The 14,536-nt window shown below is 40.3% G+C and overlaps 1 protein-coding gene across 11 annotated transcripts in view; it reads right to left on the minus strand.

The window, feature by feature from the left end:
• The window catches only part of INPP4A (inositol polyphosphate-4-phosphatase type I A), a 192,851-nt gene that overhangs the window by 27,016 nt on the left and 151,299 nt on the right, over positions 1 to 14,536 (minus strand). For 9 of the 11 annotated variants that reach the window (XM_073614662.1, XM_073614665.1, XM_073614658.1 and 6 more), the window contains 3 exons: positions 9,700 to 9,732; positions 7,258 to 7,430; positions 6,236 to 6,359 (listed from right to left, as the gene is read on the minus strand). In XM_073614662.1, the coding sequence (XP_073470763.1) occupies positions 6,236 to 6,359; positions 7,258 to 7,430; positions 9,700 to 9,732 (330 nt within the window). The remainder of the gene's footprint in view (positions 1 to 6,235; positions 6,360 to 7,257; positions 7,431 to 9,699; positions 9,733 to 14,536) is intronic. The other 2 variants (XM_073614663.1, XM_073614661.1) reach the window with 1 other exon arrangement.

Genomic DNA, 14,536 nt, shown 5'->3' on the forward strand with positions numbered 1-14,536 from the left:
TCTATGCTTTATTTTGGTTGCTTTGTATATTAAAAATGTATTAAATTGTGTTTTTGGTTTGTGGTGCTCAGATGCAGTGAATATACGCTTTAAGCTATCATATATAAACATAAGTGAAGCTTGTGGCCCTGAAAAGGTTGCACCAAGCAAATCTGGGTCACTTCTAAATTCCGTTTAGAAGATGAACTATAAAGAAAAAGAAGGGAAGATATAGCCAAGAAGTACTGGAGTTTAAGGCATAAACCACTGTCCTCACTGTCAAAGGATCCATTGTTGGAGCTTTTCAATTATGTTTTTTTTTTACCCAGGATGTGCCCTTCCAGCAGTCTCTAAAGCAGACGACACCATATTCCCGAGGTTGTAATCTCGCTGCTGAAAAAATCTGCTACAGAATTTCTGTTGCTAGTGCAGGAAAAAAAAAAAGAATGCTTCCCCCTGGTAATTTATGTAAATGTATGGCACTGTCTGACTGGGTTATAAGCAGAACCAGCAAAAGTCATGCCTGTTCACTGAATAGTCAAAACAGAATGGTCAAGAAAAATCTTTACTATCATAAAACAGAGTATGTGTTTTAGCATGGGACGTGCGAGGGAGTAGGTGATGGATGTCAATTAGTGCAGGATGTGTTTAAAATGGCAGTGAGCAGAAACACGGCTCCCCCCCTGCCACGAACATGTATACATATTGGTAATAGGAGGATGGGATTATAGTGGTGCTCAAATAATCAAATGTACATATAGAATACAATTTTAGGATTCTTTATTGTTACATAACGTAGAAAATCCTTCTATACCTCCTGTGGTTGTACACGGCCTCTCCCGCCTTTGCTCGGCTGTGCCTCCTGTCTTGTGCTTTTTGAAGTGGAGGTGGGTATCTATCTTTGAAGCCATGACAGATGTTATTAAATAATTTATATATATATATATATATATATATATATATAAGTGCCTTGCAAAAGTATTCACCCCCTTGCTTTTTACCTACTTTGTTACATTACAGCCTTCTTTCAATGTGCAATGTTTTTTTAATCTGAATTATATGTGATGGATCAGAACACAAAAGTCTAAGTTGGTGAAGTAAAATTTGAAAAACATATATAAAACTATTTTTCAGAAATAAAAAACTGATAATTGGCATGTGTGTATGTATTCACCCCCTTTGTTATGAAGCCCATAAAAAGATCTGGTGCAACCAATTACCTTCAGAAGTCACATAATTAGTGAAATGATGTCCACCTGTGTGCAATCTAAGTATCACATGATCTGTCATTACATATACACACACCTTTTTCAAAGGCCCCAGAGGCTGCAACACCTAAGCAAGAGGCACCACTAACCAAACACTGCCACGAAGACCAAGGAACTCTCCAAACAAGTAAGGGACAATGTTGTTGAGAAGTACAAGTCAGGGTTAGGTTATAAAAAAATATCCAAATCTTTGAAGATCCCTAGGAGCACCATCAAATCTATCATAACCAAATGGAAAGAACATGGCACAACAGCAAACCTGCCAAGAGACGGCCGCACATCAAAACTCACGGACCGGGCAAGGAGGGCATTATTCAGAGAGGCAGAACAGAGATCTAAGGTAACCCTGGAGGAGCTGCAGGGTTCCACAGCAGAGACTGGAATAGCTGTACGTAGGATGACAAAAAAGCCGTACGCTCCATAGAGTTGGGCTTTATGGTAGAGTGGCCAGAAGAAAGCCATTACTTTCAGTAAAAAACGAAATGGCACGTTTTGAGTTTGCGAAAAGGCATGTGGGAGACTCCCAAAATGTATGGAGGAAGGTGCTCTGGTCTGAGACTAAAATTGAACTGACGCAAACGCAACATATCACATCACCCAGAGAACACCATCCCCACAGTGAAACATGGTGGTGGCAGCATCATGCTGTGGGGATGTTTTTCAGAAGTCGGGACTGGGAAACTGGTCACAGTTGAGGGAAAGATGGATGGTGCTAAATACAGGGATATTCTTGAGCGAAACCTGTACCACTCTGTGTGTGATGAGGCTATGATGGAGGTTCACCTTCCAGCAGGACAATGACCCCAAACACATTGCTAAAGCAACAATTGAGTGGTTTAAGGGGAAACATGTAAATGTGTTGGAATGGCCTAGTCAAAGCCCAGACATCAATCCAATAGAAAATCTGTGGTCAGACTTAAAGATTGCTGTTCACAAGCGCAATCAAGGAGCTGGAGCAGTTTTGCAAGGAGGAATAGGCAAAAATCCCAGTGGTAAGATGTGGCAAGCTCATAGAGACTTATCCAAAGCGACTTGGAGCTGTGATAGCCGCAAAAGGTGACTCTACAAAGTATTAACTTTAAGGGGGTGAATAGTTATGCACCTTGTCTATTTGTTGTTTGCTTCACAATAATAATAATAAAAAAAAAATGTTTAAAGTTGTGGGCATGTTCTGTAAATTAAATGATGCAAATTCTCAAACAATTCATGTTCATTCCAGGTTGTGAGGCAACAAAACACGAAAAATGCCAAGGGGGGTGAATACTTTTGCAAGGCACTGTATGTCTTGTACACGTGTTTTCTACTTTATATTTTATAATTGATGATAATTTCTTTGCATTTCATCACTGCTAGAGCTGTGCCAGTATTGGTGGTTCTAAATAATCTCCTGAGGAAGCCAATGCTGGTGAAACATGTTGGGATATAGCACCTACTGCTGACCATCTTTGCCCTTGTGGGACACCAGTGACCAGTAAAAAGCAACTTGTATATGCTCTGTCAATTATTTTTATTGAACCCTTCTTTTTCTACTTTATGTAACAATAAAGAATCATAATATTTTATTCTATATGTACATTTGATTATTTGAGCACCACTATAATCCCATCCTCCTATTTCCATTTATTTTCAATACCCGGGATGAGGTGTATGATATTTTAGAGTTACTCAATCCACTTTCCATGTATACATATTGTGTGGGTCAAGGACTTCCTCCCACCAAAAAAACATATCAATTGGTAAATGCATTTTAGCATGCAGTGTTATTATCACTGATGGTGTATTTGATAGTAAATTTATATAACAGAAGACTACTATATATGTCAGAGCTGGATACATGAATATTGCCAAAGTTCACTAATAAAAGATTAGGCAACTGGCTATCCTATATTGGGCTATTAGGGATTAGGCCACTGGCTATGTTAAGCCACTATATCATATGTATACCATCCCATCTGTTATATAACGATATGTGTCCCAGTGCTGTAAAAAAATTATGCCGGTTTCTACCTTATCTTAGAGCGTCTCCCTGCTCTCACGCAACTCCTCAGCTCTCTCCTCTCCCCGACTGACAGCTACAGCAGGAGGGGCCGAGAATGCCCGCTGACATCAGCCAGGAGGAGGGGAGGAAAGGAGCAGAGAGACCAGCAGTCACATGAGCACCGGGAGACGCTCTGAGATAAGGTAGAAATTGGCATAGCTTTTATACAGCACAGGCACTGGGACACATAACCTTATATAACAGATGGGATGGCATACTTATAATATATTTTTTTTTATAGCAGCAAGAGCAGAGTGGTGGGCAGTGTCTCAAGCTGACAGGCAGGGAGAGGATGGGGGAGAGCAGAGAGCAGGGCAGCGGATGACGAAGGCACGTAAACTGACCATGGTGTCAGAGCTCAGCAGCTATAAACTGTGGTCAGTTTTATAGGGGGGTGGGCATAGCCAGGCAGGATCAGCCAGGTTTTTTAGGCGATAGAAGGGGCCAAATGACACAGCACAAGCACTGTGCTGTTATTCATGCTTAAAGGGAACTGGATCTATTTTTTTCTTTTTAGGGTAACAAAAACTTTAAGTAGCAATGGGATTTAAAATGTAGTGCTGAAGTTGAGGTCACTGAAAACACAGTAGGGATTGTGTACCAATCCTACAGAGTGTAGAGGTCAACTGCTTCAGAGTGGCAAATAGCTATGTGACTGAAAACCAATACACATTCTGCAGGATTAAAGCGGAATTCCAGTCCCCCAAACACTTTAAAAAAAAAAAAAAAAAAAAAAAAGCTCTGTATTTGTTCAAATATGTACATTAACAATTGCAACATGTCATATGTGTTGCAATTTTTTCTTCAAAAATAGTTTTGTACCAACTGATCTCAAAAGCAGGCAGGTTCCATTTAAGCTGTGGGCATCTGAAGCCCTCCTGTCTTAATTTCTGGGATTTCCTTGCGATTTCGCGTATGCGCAGTAATGCCGCTGCGAGGCTCTCCAACTTCCTGACAGGTTGAAATAGCAATGTCGGCATCGGCAAAAGTTCCCGCCCCATTGCTATAGCAACCTGTCCATCAAACACGTTTGTGTCATTGACTGCCTGTAAATAACGCGAGATTTTGTCAGTAGGCGATTCGCAAGGAGTCCTGGGATACATGACGTCGCTATCCCAGGATCCCTTGTGAATCGCCTAGTGACGTAATCATCTAGGCGGGGAAATGCCGGAAGTGTGGGTGAAACCCTAGATTAAAGGTATTTACATGCCAGAAAAAAAAAAAAAAAAAAAAAAAACGATCTCCATTAGTAAAAGCATGATCAATGGGTATGCAAGTGACATCAAGTATAAAAAAATGGGTGGAACTCCGCGTTAAAGTGTAAAATGTGCTCATGTTTATGTAATGGGAATATATTGGCAAAGAAAAAAAAACTGAAAAAAAACCCAAAAATGATCTTTATAACCTCCAGTGGGCTTGAACAAGCTCCTAATCAATAAAGCGGACTTGCAAGATTAAATATGAAAGAAATGAGCCACAAAAAAAAAAAAAAAAAAAAAAAAAAAAAAAAAAAAAAACACAACAAGTTGTATCCTTACTTTTTATTGTTCTGTAGTCTAGCTTTCAAAATACATCATGATAACGTTACTATACTGTAAACATGAAGGTGAAGTTGGCTCTATAATACTGAGGTTTGAATGACGAACCAAAGCATACAAGCGATGGAGTCTAATCAGTAGTACTGCTAAGGCCTGCACACAAGATGTCAAAAACGCCACTTTTACAGGCTGTTTTTTCCCTGCCTCTAAACAACTCTCCATGTTAGCCTATATGTCCATGCACACATAGGCATTTACAAGTGTTTTGGGGCAGCAAAAGAAAAGCACCACCACTGCTTTTTAGGAGAGGATCATTCGAGCAGAAAAAAACACCAAGAAATCTGCCTGGGCCCCCCTGTTGAACTGATGGGGGCCCCAGGCCCCATACACACAGGGGGACCAGTGGTACCCCCATATCGGCAGCCCTGCCTAAATAATAAAGCTGGTAGCATCCTTCTGCTATGAAGCAACAGAGACTTTGGAGTAGAGGATCCGTATTACCAGAGTACAGCTTTCCTGCTCCCTACTTGTGTCAAATGGAAGTGCCACAAGCTAGGAATTATAGGACTACAACTCAGTACACGGAACAAGAAAGTGAGAGAAAGAGAAAGAGAGAAAGAGAAAAAGAGAAAAAGAGAAAGAGAGAGAAAGAGAAAGAGAAAGAGAGAGAAAGAGAAAGAGAAAGAGAGAGAAAGAGAAAGAGAAAGAGCTCGCCTTCAAAAAAGGTTTGAAAAGAATGTGTTTATTTTCTGTAGGCGAACCAGGAACCACTGCTGTCTGAAAAACCATGTCAAAGACTAAAAAATAAATAAGTGCAAGAACATCCAAGATGTAGGCAAGCCACATATTTGAGGACATAAGCTGAAGGTGGAAGCACGTTAATTGTCAACTGAAAAAAGAAACAAAGTCTCTAATGGATTCTTGGGCTGACAAAATAACACCCTCTCTCTTTCTTCAGACTACTTGATTTTGAAAAAGCTCCGTGACACTGAAGGAAAATTCATTGTTACCTTAACACCCCCCTACCAATCTACCCACCCCATCTGTGACCGTCACCTCCATAGCAGGGGAAACCGTAGAGTACAAAGAATAATTGGAGATGTGATGTGTGCAATCTTTGTAATAATTTATATAGCCTAGGTCAGTGTGTATACAAAACGTGGGTCTCCTTTGCTAGAAACCAGAAATTTCCAAAAGGATGTCTAACTGGTGATATGAATTGAGGTTTTGTTCAGTCAAAAAACAGGCAACATATTAAGTTACAACTGTCACATGAGATCTACAAGAACAAGCAATAGAAAGTAAGGGTACGGGTCTTGTTGGTAACCTTTTGTGAGCAGGGCATACTACAGTGCACCAGAAAATACTTTACTGTCTAGATAGAATTGTGGTTTATTCTGCAAACAACTCACCATAGGTGCTGAGGAGGCTTTCAAACTGAGCAAGCAGGCCAATTGTGTACAGCTGTCGTAGAAAACCATCATCATGAAGGCAGTTTCTCAGTTTGATGATAAAGCCACAGATCAGAGCTGTTAACTGAAACACAGAAAATGCATATTACCTAGAATTATTTCTTTGCTTCACTGAAAATGCAATATTGGAAAACATAATTGTGTCCAAACCTATGGACAAGGACTGCTAATGAGGTTCCAGAGCGTGACTTTTTTCTCTAAATTTTGTTAAACCACAAAAAACCGAAGTTGTATTTTTCTTTTAAAACACAGGCCTTGTCGCTTTATTCTACAAACATAATAGAAAAACCTGTAAGAAAAGCATACAGCTACATGTATGTACAAGCCACGTATGGTAGATTTTTTAAAGGAATCCTGGATTGAGAGGGTGGTCATTGCTGACCACCTTTTAAAAGTGCTAAACCTTGGCTATTTAGTTCAAATACTTTATTAAAAAGAACATAATACGGAGCAGAGAGAAAGCAAACCAATCTGTGCCATTTTGAATATATGATGTAATTTCATCACCGTCACCTGTATAGCAGAGCTGCTGTGCTGCTAAAAAATAAAGAACCATGTACGGCCCGGTAAGATAGGGAACCCTCAACTACCGATTACAGTTCATCTGAAGGCACCCAATTTAGATCTACCCAATTATTAAAAGATGATGATTTGCAACTCCATACATGCTCTTAAATATTTATTGATACTCCATAAAAGACAAATGAGGTACAGCAGATGTTAACAGGTTTCAGCCATGATAGCCTTCACGAGTTGCAGATCATCATCTACTAACTGTGTTGGCAGCTGTGCCATCCTGCACCCAACAGCTCAGGAGGATTTTTGGATATTTTGGGCTAGTAGCACCTTTTCTTTTTTTGGATACCCCATTAATACGAAGACGCCATTCTGTGCTTGATCTCCTGCTTTTAAGCTGTACTTAAAATAAAAAGACAATGTAAAAGAAAACAATTGTGACATACTGTTTGACAGAAGACAACATCTCGGCGGTACTGGAGACTTAAGCACAGGGCAATGGTGGGAGCACTGTCCTGCATTAGGAGGAACACCATGGCTTTCTTTGCTTTATCACTCATCATAGCTACACAGTCTGTCAGTGTGCTCAGTAAAGGGTAAAGTGCCTCACTCCATTCTCCTGGTAGAAAAACAAAAACAAACCTATCAGTATAATGATCATCCAAGCCCAACTTGCCTGTACCACAAGAGTGTAAACCTTGGAAAGGCCCCAAAAATCAACACTAAAACACAGATACTACCAGGGATGGTTTTAGAATGGGTAATTTAAGTTCACTCTGGTAAATTAATTCTATGGTAACAGATTCAGCAAAACAAATAGGCTATTTTTACTCTACAAATTTTGAGGGAATTAAAAGCAGTTTGATTTACATACTTTTTTTTTTTGTAAATTCTTATTTTTTTTTTGTAAATTCTTTATTTATAATGGGTTTGTTTTGCAAGTTATAGGCTTTGAGAAAGTGTGGGGACAGGAAATGACTAGGTCTTGTAGGTCAGAGTTAGAACATCGGGTCCTGCGGCCTTGCCCTGCTGCATACCTTTTAAGGCCACCTTGAATTCTTTATTATGAATGGAGGATTCCATGATATCTCTAACTTGTGGGGGAAGGGTGGGCATGCCTGGTGCATGCAGATATGCGCTGATATCTTGTTCAGTGTGAACGATGCTTTCCCCTGATGGCTAAGTGAGAGGTTATAAAAGGCATGATGGCACTCTTGGAGCTGTCCCGCTATATAGTAAAGTAAATAGAGCTTTGTTTCATTCTGTGCTGCTATTTAGGGTGTATATGATTTAATTCAGGATTCCCTGAGGGATCTAGCAAAAGACTTTCCCAGTTTGTTGCCAGATTTATAGTAAAGTTGTGTAATTTTTACTAGATTTGGTTTTTATTTTGTCGAAAAGTAGGGAGTTCAAGCGATCTCCATGAATCTTTAATTTCATAGATGCAGCTTGTGCTAGTGTATATTTGTGGGATTGTCCTAGTTTTATATTTGGTCTAGCAAGGAGGAGATTTGTGCTGCTTTTTGTTTCTTAAATGTGGGACCTGGTTTATTGAAGCTACCTCTAAAGACACACTTATGTGCCTCCAGGATAATTAATGGCTCTGTTTCTATGGTGAGATTATCTGCAAAATATTTCTTAAGTTTGTCAGTTAGGGATTTTGGTGTAGTTCTGCCTTCAAAAGTCTCTCATTGAGCTTCTAGGACTGTGCTTTCTGGGTCTGTTGTCCCAGTTAGAGTCGGGGTTATAGGGGTATGGTAATGATGTAAAACACAAATCTAAATCTGGAAAACTGTATGATAAATGAAGCCCAGTTTGAATAATGGTAGCTTTTCGAATGGACCTTTAAAAACATGCCTTTAAAAGTCACTCAAAAATATTTAATTAGATCCATTTGCCATTTACAAAAGGTCTACTACATTGCAATCATATTTGAAACATTACAGCAGGTGACACAGGTGGTCAATACAACTAGTATTATTTCATGTGAATACATATGAAATAAAGGGAAGCTACTCTCAACTTGGGGTTAGGAGACCAGAAAGGAAATAAAAGCAATGACAAACGAGCAGCAAGGGGCCCCAATTTATTAATGGCTGAGCATTAAAGTGTTGCTAAACCCAGTGATATGAAAATAGTTCCTCTGCCCCCCCCCCCCCCCCCCACTGCCCACAGCTTATAAATCATCTTTTTCCATTAACATACTGCCACTATATACCTTTTTGGCTGATCTGTATACCACAGTTACATGATAAACTGCACAGTTTGTCCAGTGCTAAGATTTTAGGTAGGAGGAGATTTCCACCACAGCCTGTATACACGCCCACATGTGTGATGTCAATATCATGCGACCTGAACAGTTCAAATGAAACAGTAAATGTTCTCTGCAGCAATAGAGACTAAACTGAGCATGTGCAGGACGGCTATCCTCACTGTATTATATGGCCTTGCCAAGATAGACAGTGTAGGAGGAAAGGATCTATCCATATAGTGTCAAAGAGCCTTTTTACACAATGCAGAGGATTAACCCCTTAAGTTCCACAGTGAGTATAACAAGCATGCTATTCTTCATATACAGACAGATTTTACTGTTGTGGGTTTAGTAACACTTTAACTTCACTAGAGTACAAGCAACAACACTGATCCTTAAATATTCGATTCCTTCTGTTATGAAGAACCCAGAAGGGATACATTTAAAAACCTTAAATCAAAAGTTTAGTGTAATATGCAGTCCAGTGCTATGACATTATGAAACTTATCTCCTAAAAAAATAAAATACTACTAACAACTTAACTAGAGCAGTGGCATCTGCAATAGCAAACTAAACGTTAGGAAAAAACATAATTACCAAATGAAAAAAAAAGCAATGAATGGAAAGTAGCACATACCTGGACCGGCCTCTTCTGTAGTCAAGCTGCTATCTGCATAGAAATGGAGGTGCAACATGCATGGATTAGGGGGCAGCAAACAAAAAGTTCCAAGAAAAAAAAAAACAAAAAAAAACCTGCAAGCAAAGATCTGAGCATCCTAGAAACATTAGTACTAAGCTTGCAGCTGTAAGTAGCAGAAAAGCAGGTTTGCAAACACCTAGATCTAGCTACATGCAAGCTGATCATTTTGATTTGCCATTTTCTCTAAAGTAACCTCTTATGCATTTTTCACCATATGATCAGTTGATCTCTGCAACTGAGAAATGTGTGCCTAGTTTGTGCACTGTCACTTAAAAGCACAGATACCCTTTAAAGCCCAACTCCAATATTTTGTAAGTTCACCAGCAGTAAACAACATTTTGGAAAAAGCAACTCTCACTGCAATAATTACTTTCTATTTGGTGCTGTCACACCACAGCAATTCCTTTTCAACATTAGGTGTCCTCGGTCCTGTGGACTGAAGACATGCTGTAAGTGCAGATTACCACTGAGCCCAGCATTCACAGTGTCATTTTGCAGAGAGAGTCACAGACATATTGATATAGGACCCAATCGTTACATCACTGGGGATCCCCCCCCCCCCAATGCCGGTAAGGGAGAAGAGGACCTGTATGCATCATGTGACAAGCCTAAAGACGTCTGAAAAAAAAAATGTATAAAAAGTGCTGCCTGGAGGCCTGCAGGAGGGAACATGGAGAACAGAATTTGGCTTTAAGAGCAATGTACATATTGGGATAATCTACAGTAACACATTCTAACAATCATTTATTTTCTCAGGACATTAATCTGATGTTCAGTTAACCTTTCCTGAAAACCATTACAACACTTTCATCAACATACTGAAGAGGATTTCCAGTTTTTATAACTGGCACCATTCACCACAGTTGTTAAATCACAATGCGACTTACGAGCTGGCAAAGTAGGAACACATCTGGTGTTAAAAATAAATAAAATACAACAGAAACAATTTTTAAATATGTATATAGATTTGGAGTATTTTTGTATCTTAAAACTGCAAAGTACAGATGCTGCACAATAATTTAAATACATGTAATATTTTCGACCTAGCCTTTAAAGCGTCAACAGTGCACTGACGCAAAGCCCTAGGGAAAAGCTCATAACATTGCAAGCAGGATCCAGAAATAGAGGGAAGTCACATGTCCAGACTCCACAGACCAAATGCCTGCCAGTTTAATGTACTGGCATACAGAAAAACATAACCCAGAGACAACAGTATATTTAGAGCATTACTTTACTGCTGAGCTATAGAAGGCTTTGAAAAAGCAGGCATAATTATTATTAGGGTCACTGCCCAGATATATGTATTGTTTTGTGTACTAGAACATAAAATATCCCTTTGATACTACTTCTGAATCTAGGGGAAACTGGCAGAATCACTTCAGTCAATATCTTCCACAACAATTAAATGCAAAATTAGAGTATGCATTGGCACTGATAATGGAAACCAGTGGAGAGGTCTCAGGAGGAGACATACATAGGGAAATCTTATACCCCGTATGCAGATATTAGGCTTGGCGAGTTTGTACTCAGAATTCCAGTTAAAAAAATACAGCATTGATTACCTTTGAGCTATGAAGTTGCTCATAACACCATTTCTTTACAGATAGTGGGAAATATTACTCTTCCTAACCCTAGTCCAATTTTTTTTTTTTTATATAAGTGCAAATGTGAATTATTTTAAAGGGATTATACCAGACTAACCTAAAAACAAACTAACTATCAGAGGAATTGCTAGAACACGATATACTATTGAAATTTTATGCATTGTACTAGTTTTATTAAAAAGAGCAAACTACAACATGAAGTATATAAACTTAAGCAAAACTAAAAAGGCAAAACTTTTTTCCTGGTGCCCCCATGGCAGCATACCTGTGACAAGCTCCGCCTTGGCTCCTCCCTCAGGACTAGTGAATATAAAAAAAAATGGTTAGCACAACCCCAGCATTCTCCTTTTTTTCCTAATACCTCATGGCAGTGAATTTTGGTCGAACGGCCTCTATTCGGCAGCTTCCGTCCGGGTTCAGCCTCTCCCTGATGCGGTCCCTTCTCTTGGGCAGCTAAACGCGCTTATAAGGATGGGAGTCCCTTCTGTAGGGTCTTTTGGGACAAGCAGTTTGTCTCTTAACCAAGAGCTTCACCTGCACTAGTGTTTTAGGCATTTGCTCAGGCTTGGCAACAGAGGTAGCAGCTACTTTCTTTTTTTTCTCCCCCCCATGTTACTTCTTGATCCTTCTGTGTGCTCCCTTCACCCACGTAGCCTCCTTAGGAGCGGCGCACCGGCTTTTTTATCTGTCCCCAGCATCTTCCGCCGTGTTCTGTGCATGCGCCGGCGGTCGAGACTTCCGGGTCCTGGGGCCGACGGTCAGCCTCGGAGGCCACGGCGACCATTCTGGGGAAGGGCAGGACTCGCATTTCTTTGCCCTCACGCACTGAAGTCAGGACCGGGGCGTTTCCTCTGCCTCTGCCCCTCCTGTTTTCCCTACTTATTTCCCCGGCAGCCTCAGTGGGACGCCTGATGCTGCCTAAAAAGGTTGTCCTGCTGAGAGCTCCAGGGAGTGGAAAATATTCAGAAAAGGTGGGTAAAAAAAATTTAAAAAAGGGGGACAGAAGGGGGAAATTAAAAAAAAAATAATAATAAAACAAAAAGGGAAAATAAGAAAAAATAGGAAAATATCCCTATAGGCAAAACAGGACCTAGCCTATTAACCCTTTCCTATTCTTTCTTAGCTTCTTCTTCTGCTAGCAGCCCAAGATGAGCCATTCCCCGCCCCAAACAAGATCCTACTATACATTTAAGGTAAGGGCCTACGTCCAGGTAAGTTGTTTTTTTTTTTTTTTTTAACATGTGTAAAGAGTGCACTGAGGCTGGTACTCTTATGCATTTCAGCCCTGTACGCCAGAGGTTGTCCAAAAGGACCTCAAGGAGACATGAAGACTCTGATGAATCTAGTCCCAGCTGAGAAAGGTCACCCAGGCCGGACACCATAAGAGTGGCAGGAAATCATTGGCCAAAAGACGCCGACATTCACGTTTTCCGAGACCCAGATCCCCAAGATGTCGGGCCTGCGGGGCCACCCCACTACCAGACAAATTGGTCTGCCGGAATTGTCTCAAGGACTATGCTGCAGACAGAGCGTCCAAAGGACTGCAGGTGGCGGACCTACTTAAGAAAGCAGTCAAAGATTCCCTGGCAGAGTTAATGGTGACAATGCCATCGCAACAGTCAGCTTCTCCTCCTCAAGAAGAAACGACGAATGCATCTCTTCCCGGTCCGTCCACAGGTGAAACCTCTCACCCGACGGCTGCTTCCTCCGATAAACATATGGAGGAGAGCGCCATTTCTGGAGACTCCTCGGACGATCTAGATGCCTCAGGTTTTGCTTTCTCCATGGTCCAGCCTTACGTGCAGGCGGAGAAACAAACAATTGGCTGGGAAGAAACTGACACAAAGGCCAAGAAGTCAAAAATGTACTTCCCTTTTCTAAAATGTCAGATTTCTTCCCGCTCATGGACAAAATCAGAAATGTGATTGAGGAGGAGTGGAAAAAGACGGAGAAAAGATTCTCCCTTAATCATCTGGGAAAGTTATACCCACTTTCAGATATGGACTCTACAATGCTGGACGGCCCACCAATAGTACATGCAGCCGTAGTGCGGTTGGAAGAACGTCATGTTACCCATTGAAGACTCAACTTCAGTTAAGGATCCACTAGACAGAAGAATGGATCTCGACCTCAAAAAAGCCTACCAGATGTTGGGCAATGCCTCTAAACCTGCAATAGCCCTGACTTCAGTATCCAATGCCCTTCGCGTTTGGACAGATAACATAGAAACCTCTGTCCGGCAAGTAATCCCAAAGGAAGACATCATCCACTCAGTTCAATGCTCTGCAAGCTGTGAAAACAAATATACCGCGCTGTCAAAACATATATAAGCAGCCAGCACAGCAGTGTAGAAATAGAGCAATAAAGAAGGTAAAAAATGTGCAGCGCTAAGAAACTAATATCAAAATATAAAATTAATATATGAAAATATTAATATCAGAAAATATGAGGACATATATTTAATGAAGAATAGTGTCCATATGTGACAATCACTGAAATCTTGTAAAAAAACATAAGAATTGCACTTACATTTTCCAATGATAAAATAAGCGCTTCAAAACAAGACAGTAACTATGGAACCAACATGGAAATCCGACGCGTGATGCCTGTTTAGGCGAAACGTATCAGCTTTCCATGCTGGTTCCATAGTTACTGTCCTGCTTTGAAGAGCTTATTTTATCATTGGAAAATGTAAGTGTAATTCTTATGTTTTTTTAGAATAAATATATTTTACGGAATTACGCTATGTGCCCCCTTCTCCTCTTTACCCTCATGGTTGGGCTGACCTGCCTCTGTGTTTAAACCTGCTGAACTCATCACCTTGAACATTTATTCAGAGGTTGCATCCATGCAATGAATTTGTGCCTTTCTTGTTACCCCTTACAGTTTGATTGGCTCGTCAGGTGTACACCTGTATGAGTCCAATCTTTCCGGTAAGAGTCTGGTGGTTCTGGTGGTGGATTCTCAATGTCACTCACAACTCATTCTGATGCCTGTTCAAGATTTCAGTGAGCGTAACTTAATTTTTATTTGGATCACATATTTTGGGACTTATTAGGACCTTTCTGCGGTCCCTCATATTCACATATGGACACTATTCTTCATGGAATATATGTCATCACATTTTCTGATATTAATATTTTCACATATTAATCTTATATTTTGATATT

The sequence above is a fragment of the Aquarana catesbeiana genome, linkage group LG02 (assembly GCF_042186555.1).
Source record: "Aquarana catesbeiana isolate 2022-GZ linkage group LG02, ASM4218655v1, whole genome shotgun sequence".
NCBI lineage: Eukaryota > Metazoa > Chordata > Amphibia > Anura > Ranidae > Aquarana > Aquarana catesbeiana.